Genomic DNA, 6,225 nt, shown 5'->3' with positions numbered 1-6,225 from the left:
CCGCCCCTGGTCGGGGGGATGAGGGCAAGAGCACATGGGCGGTGTGGCTGTCACACCGCCAATGGGGCGCACGTGATGCACGAATCACCTAGGCCTGCACTTCTGTAACCGCAAGCGAGGTAGAAGTATCTGTATCGGCGTACAGTGTGTTATCAATGCGCTTCGCCCCCGTGATTTGATTCTGGTACCGACGGTGACCACTAGTCATTTGGCATTTACGCCTCAATCAGCGGCCTAGTGAACGCATTGAGACAATTGATTTCAATTCTTTCGTTCGTAATCTGCAAGCAACCCTCGAGCTGACCCCGAGCTGGTCCCTGTGCACTCGATCACGGGGAAGCCCTGTGCACCCAGCGCAACGAGGGGCGCGCTGAGCGAATTCAGGAAGGCCACAGGCGTTGAAAAAAGAGACGCAGTGCAGCGCCGCGGGCCTCCATTGTCTGTAGTGGCGCACACGGCGTTGGGGGCACGGCACCCCGACCCCCTGCCAACAGGCCACGCACATTTGGTGAATCACGGTGGCCAACAGCCCGCAGACATAACATGGGGGCAGGAGTTTCTAAGGATGGACGAGACCTATTAGAGGCTGCGCGCAGAGGGGACGCTGGCGCCGTTGGGATCGCGCTACAGGAAGCTGGCCCGAAGCTGGCGTGCGCGAGCACGCTGCTGCAGCGGCGTGGGGTGCTGCACATCGCTGCGCACCAGGGGCAGGCGGAAGGTGGGCAGCTGATGCAGGGCTGATAGTCCGCCTCTGTTGGGTGCAGGGGCCCGAGGTTACATTGCCAGCAGCCCCTCTTGCACAGGTCTCTCTGGCTTGCACTCGGCGTGCCTCATGCAGTCTCTGCCTCCCCACTGAACCTCCTTACTCTGCCTGCCTGCCTGCTGCGCCTGCCTCCGTGCGGCAATTGTGCACATTGTCGCTCGTCATCAGTCATCACGGCCGTCGTCGACCCCTTGATCGCCGCGGCTCGCTCGGAGCTCGCAGCGCGCCGCCCTCCGTCGCAGTCGCCCGCGCCGCCCGGGCCCGCGATCGAGGCGCTGCGCCGGGCGATCAACGCGCGCGACGCGGCGGGCCGCACGCCGCTGCACCTGGCGGCCAGGCGGGGCCACCTGGAGTGCGTGCGGCAGCTGGCCAGGAGCTGCGCGGCCAACGTATTCGCCACCGACCACGCCGGCTGCACCTTGTGAGTTCACCTCGAGGGTTGAGGGATCGGGTTGCTGGTCAGGCCCTGTGCTAAGAACCTCACCTGCTTACTCAAGAGGCGGTGGGCCTGAAAGGGAGTCCAGCACCCCCCCTTGTACCTCCCAACACCCGCCCCACCCCGCCCCCCTCGCAGCCTGCACGCCGCGGCCTTGAAGGGCCATCATGACGTCATCGCGTACGTCCTGGACCTCATGACAGCGGCGGACCCCGACCGGCGCGCCAGGTGCGCTCCTGACGGCAGCCGCTGTGAGTTTGCGACCGCGACAGTTGGGGCGTGTCTCGGCGCCCCGACCGCCAAGCTCCGCCCGTGCAGCAGGCACGGGGCATGCGCCGCTGTGTGCCGCAGGGCGCCGCCCTAAGCGGCTGGCTCAATAGGGAACGCGTTGCTGGCGCCATGTTTGACCCACACACCATGCCGTGCCGCGCTGCGTGCAGGCTGGTCAACAGCCGCAACCTGAGTGGGTTCACCGCGCTGTCGTACGCAGCGTGGTCTGGCGGCGAGGCGGCGGTGCGCGCGCTGCTGCAGGGCGGTGCTGACGTGACCGTGGTCAACGAGCACGTGTTTGACCAGGTGGGCTGCGCACGTGGGCACATACATGTGTGCGCGCAAATCAAGGTGGCTGAGTGTGTGTGTGTGTGTGTGTGTGCGAGTGTGTGTTCGTGCGTGTGTGCGTGCGTGCGTGCAATTGTACATGTGTCGTGCATTCGCACGCATGTGTTGCGCTGATGATGATGAAGGGCGATGTTTGGCCCTCTACACGCCGTGCACGTTGAGGACGGACTTGTCACGAGCATGTTGCCTTCACCCAACTTGCCTCAGCCCGCGCAAACGCCCGCCCTCACCCGCGTCCTCCTCACGCGCCGTTGCCCCCAGTTCCTGCCGCTGCCGCTGGGGAGTACGCCGCTGCACATCGCCGCCGCGCGCGTGCAGGGCAGCGCGGCCCTGGCCATCCTCGAGCATTACGTGAGCGCCCTCACGGCAGTGATCTGGTGATCTGGCGCCCCCATCTCGCGCGCGCAGCCCGGCTGCACCAAAACTAAGCGCGCGGCGTAGGCCGCGGCGCAGCAGCGTGGAGCGCGGTTGCCACGCAGCCAACCGTGCTGCCGGCCCTGCGGCCCCGCAAGCCTGCACAACATCCCGTATCCCGCTCCACGTCGGCGTGCCCACCCAACAGGCCCTCGAGTGTGCAAGCTGCCCGCCCGGCCGCCGGCCGCCGGCCGACCCCCGCAGTGCCGTCAACGTGCACGGCAACACGCCCGCAGCCGTCGCCGCGCAAAACGCCGCGCCGCGGCTGGCGCGCGCGCTCTCGCCAGGGGTGCCCGTGTGGCGGGTGGTGGATGTTTCGGCCGCCGCCAGGTGCGTCTCTTGAAGTCGTCTCTTGTATTGGTTTAGGATGGCGCTGTTTGCTGAGCCTGTTGGCAATCAGTACATCCTGGGCCAAAAGGGGCTTCTCGGCTGTCCTCGGGTATGCCGTGGGTGTTGTGATGTGCAGCCCGGCAGGGCTGGCAGGTCCAGTCAGCAGACGCGCCAGAACACGCGCCAAAGTGCGCAAACCTGAGTGCCTGGCCCCACCTCCCATGTACCGCCTCGACAGGCAGCAGGGGCCGCCCTCGCTGCAGGAGGTTGCGGCCCGCGCATGGCGCGACACCCTGCTGTCGCGGCTCGACACCCTTGACGCCCTGGCCGCACCCGCGGGCGGCGTAGATGGCGTGGGCGCGACCGCGGCCGCGGCCGGCCCCGGCGCGGCATGGGGCTGCGGGAGCGGGGATGACGGGGTGCGGACCGCGGCAGGAGCGACGGCGGGACGTGCGGGGGGCGGCGACGGTTCCGGTGGGCGGCCGCAACGCAAGCCTGCAGGGCAGGAGATTGCGATTGGGCTAAATTACGGCGCCCACGAACGCAGATTGGAAGAGGGACACAGAGCGCACCCAGGCCCTCAAAGCGTGCAAGAGGCTCCGAGGAGCTTTGCAGGGGACAGCTGCAGCAGCAGTTGCTGGGGCGTGGGCCCGGACGCGAGCGGCGGCAGCGGCGGCGCCGACAGCCCGGCGCCTGCGAGGCCGCAGCGCTGCGCCGGCAGCGCCCCCAGCCGCGGCGGCGGCGACTGCGGCGGTCGCGGCTGCAGGGGCGTCGCAGATATGTGTGTTTGCATGCCTGGGCAAGGGTGTATGGGCACTTCTGTCGCAACAGGCACGCTCAGCTGCTCGGACAAAGATGATCAGGAGGAGGAGGACACGTGCGGCGTCTGCTTCGAGCAGTTCGAGAAGCTCTCGGCGGCGGCGGTCCTGCGCGGCTGCGGCCACCGGCTGTGCACTGGCTGCGCGCGCGGCGTGGTGCGGCAGGGCTGCGGGGAGGCGGCGGCCGCGGAGGCGGCGCCGGCGCCGCCGAGCTGCCCGTTCTGCCGACGGGTCATTGTTGGATTTGTCGGCGTCTGACCCACGTCCCTCTGCAGGAGGCGGGCGGCCCTTGTGGCAGGGTTTTGTTGGGCCTCCGCCTGGGCGTTGGGGCCAGCCGGGATTGCGCCGCAACACCCATGGCGGCATCCTGAGCGCCACCTGCTCGTCTCTTTGCCACTGGCACCACCGCCGGTCGCACACAGCAGCCCCACCCTTGCACTGTCGTTAAAACCAAAATCGTGTTTGATTTACCCACTGTCTGCCGCTGCTGCTGATGATGATGATGATGTTCATGCAGGCTGCTGGGCCTGCACCCACCACTCCAGCCCCAAACTGTGCAGCGTGCCGCATGCCCACAGCTCGCTGCATGCTTCATACCACCCCTGCTGGGCCGTCCACGCATCCCGCGCCTGATGCTGGGCCCCCGCCCTGCTCCAATAAGCGCACCTGTCCATTGCTATGCAGGCACAGCAGGCTCGAGGTGGCAGGCAAGGAGCCACCCCCCACGACGCCGGTGTAGCTGTGAGCCGTCGTGTGCCCATGGATTGGGTGCTTCGAGTACAGGCCCATTTTTTTGCGCTTCAACGAGAATCGCAATGGAGAGCCGGCCCGCTCGACCCCGCTTATTTCTCTCGCTGGCACCACCAGCGGCGCTGCCTCGCAGCGTGGCAGCCTGTTCATCTCAGCATGCGGCCTTTCATTTATGACTCACATTGGTCTGACCGCTACACAAGTCCAGCCCCGCCGCGTCACGATGGGTTCGGTGGCGGCAGGCGCGATTGCGAGAGGTGCGGAGCTTCTGCTGCCCTCCTGCCCATTGCTGAGAGTTTTGCGTTGTGCACTGAGAGGTCTGCTGTAGCAATCCTGCGGGGTCGGTGAGCCGTGCTGGCCCTGGGAGGGTCTGTAGTGTGGCAAGGCGCTTGCAGGCCGCGCAAGCGGTCAGGCCTGCAGCGCCACCCTCCGTTGCTGGCATTTGGGGGCCGCCTGGAAGCGAGACGCGTCCTCAGGAGAGCCGTTGAGCGCCACTTGGTCGCCCTGGCCGCCCATTTTGCCTTGTGCCCGCCCTCCGGCTGCGCCCTGCACTTTGCTCGTGCCACAGTCTGCGCATACACGCCATGTGATGCTGCTGCTTTGCCCTCTGCTGGTGGCAGGGCAGGCACAGGCCACGGTGCAATGTCGGCGGACGGCCGCCCGCGCCTTGTAACGTTTCGGAGGAGGTCGCGCGGTCGGGTGCAGGCAGGGTCGGTATTGTCTGCGTGCATGAAGGCGGCTGCTTGCTGCCTTTTCTTGCCGCTCGTTTGTGCTTGCTGCTGCGGCGGATGCGAGGGACCTGCGGCCTTGTGCAGTTGGGCCCAGGGTCGATCACGCCAGCGTGCTCGTCAACTGCACTCGCGCCAGGCTTCTCGCAAGGATCAGGGGAACACTTCACAACATCCCAGATGCACTTTTTATACTGGAGTTTTGGCGCAGTTGGCTGCAGGTGGATGTGGTGTCAGCAGTTGCGGGGGGGGGGGGCATACTCTGAGAGCCTCGTTTTGGGCAACAACGGGGGGAGGTTTCACCCAGTGCGCACCGCCTGCAGCTGTATTAAGCCGGCGCAGGGGTACAGGATTGGATGTATCAACCGCTTGTGTCGACTCTCAGAGCGCCGTTGGCAACGTTTGCGTGGGCGGTTGACGCGCGCTCGGGGGCTCCTGCAAAGGGCCACGATGGCGTGCGACGACCAACGGGCGTGGACGACGCGCAGGAGGCAGCTTTAATTTTCGAATCGTCAGGAACTTTCAACCCGCGTTATAGTGTCTTGTTGCTGCACAAGTGGCCATCCTTTGTCACGCCTCATTTCACGGAGTGGGGCTCTTGGCAGGGGCACTCTCGGGTCCACTAGTGATCCTCCCTCTGGCTGTGCGCCGCTAGGGTCCCACGACAGGGCGGTTTCTGGAGGCAAGCGACCCGTGGCAGTCTTCCGGGGACCCGGGACACACCTTCCTTCCAAAAAATGACAGGCCTGTCGGACGCTGTTTGCACCGCGGGTATCGCATCGTTGTCTATCCGCGAACATGCTAGCCCTTACACTAGCGACAGCGTTGTAGTCAGCAGCGGCAGCCGCTCTGAGGCAGCAGCAGCGGAGGAGGGCAAGGCGCGCCTACCCGCCATCGCTGCAAAGGCGCGCCATGCCAAGGACACCTTTGGAGGTGATTGGGAGCGTTGTCGGGCTGCAGAATAACCGCACCTTGCCTGTGCGAATACTGCTGCGCGTGCAGTGCATAGAGCAGCATCCGCCTTGATTGACTTTTCAGAACGCTGCAACGCCACGCACCTCACCGCCTGTTTTAGAGTTGCTCTCTGTGATGAGCCCGATGCAGCTGGTGGCGGGGGAGGACCCGGTCGCAGAGGCTGAGCACTGGAGCATCTTTGCAGACGTGTACGAGCGGGAGGTGCGCGCCCGTTGACGCAGCGGGCCTCCGCATGCATGCGCATGCACGCGCATGCACACGCGCACGTGTGGGTTGCGCTTCTGAAGGGCCGCCCACATGGGGGCATGTACGAGCGAGCTGGCCCATGCAGTGGCAGGGAGGGACGCGACGCATGGCGAGCGCTGCGCGCGCCATGCCCCGCCTGCTGTCGCC

At 66.1% G+C, this 6,225-nt stretch overlaps 2 protein-coding genes across 2 annotated transcripts in view; both read left to right on the top strand.

Moving 5' to 3' along the window:
* Positions 1-543: 543 nt before the first annotated feature.
* Positions 544-2,198, top strand: MNEG_3595 (hypothetical protein; the record flags this gene model as incomplete). The annotated part of the gene is made up of 5 exons (XM_014047930.1): positions 544-718; positions 932-1,184; positions 1,338-1,427; positions 1,640-1,775; positions 2,079-2,198. 5 exons carry the CDS (start codon positions 544-546, stop codon positions 2,196-2,198), a joined length of 774 nt encoding a protein of 257 aa, XP_013903384.1.
* Positions 2,199-5,946: 3,748 nt separating this feature from the next.
* Positions 5,947-6,225, top strand: part of MNEG_3594 (hypothetical protein) — a gene marked incomplete at both ends in the record, with an annotated part of 1,007 nt that continues 728 nt past the window's right edge. Inside the window, one exon of the mRNA XM_014047929.1 lies at positions 5,947-6,033. Coding sequence (XP_013903383.1) covers positions 5,947-6,033 — 87 coding nt within the window. The remainder of the gene's footprint in view (positions 6,034-6,225) is intronic.

This window comes from Monoraphidium neglectum (assembly GCF_000611645.1).
Source record: "Monoraphidium neglectum strain SAG 48.87 unplaced genomic scaffold scaffold00458, whole genome shotgun sequence".
Lineage (NCBI taxonomy): Eukaryota > Viridiplantae > Chlorophyta > Chlorophyceae > Sphaeropleales > Selenastraceae > Monoraphidium > Monoraphidium neglectum.
Note: the sequence above shows the minus strand (reverse complement) of the source record. Positions and strands in the feature narration are given on the sequence as shown.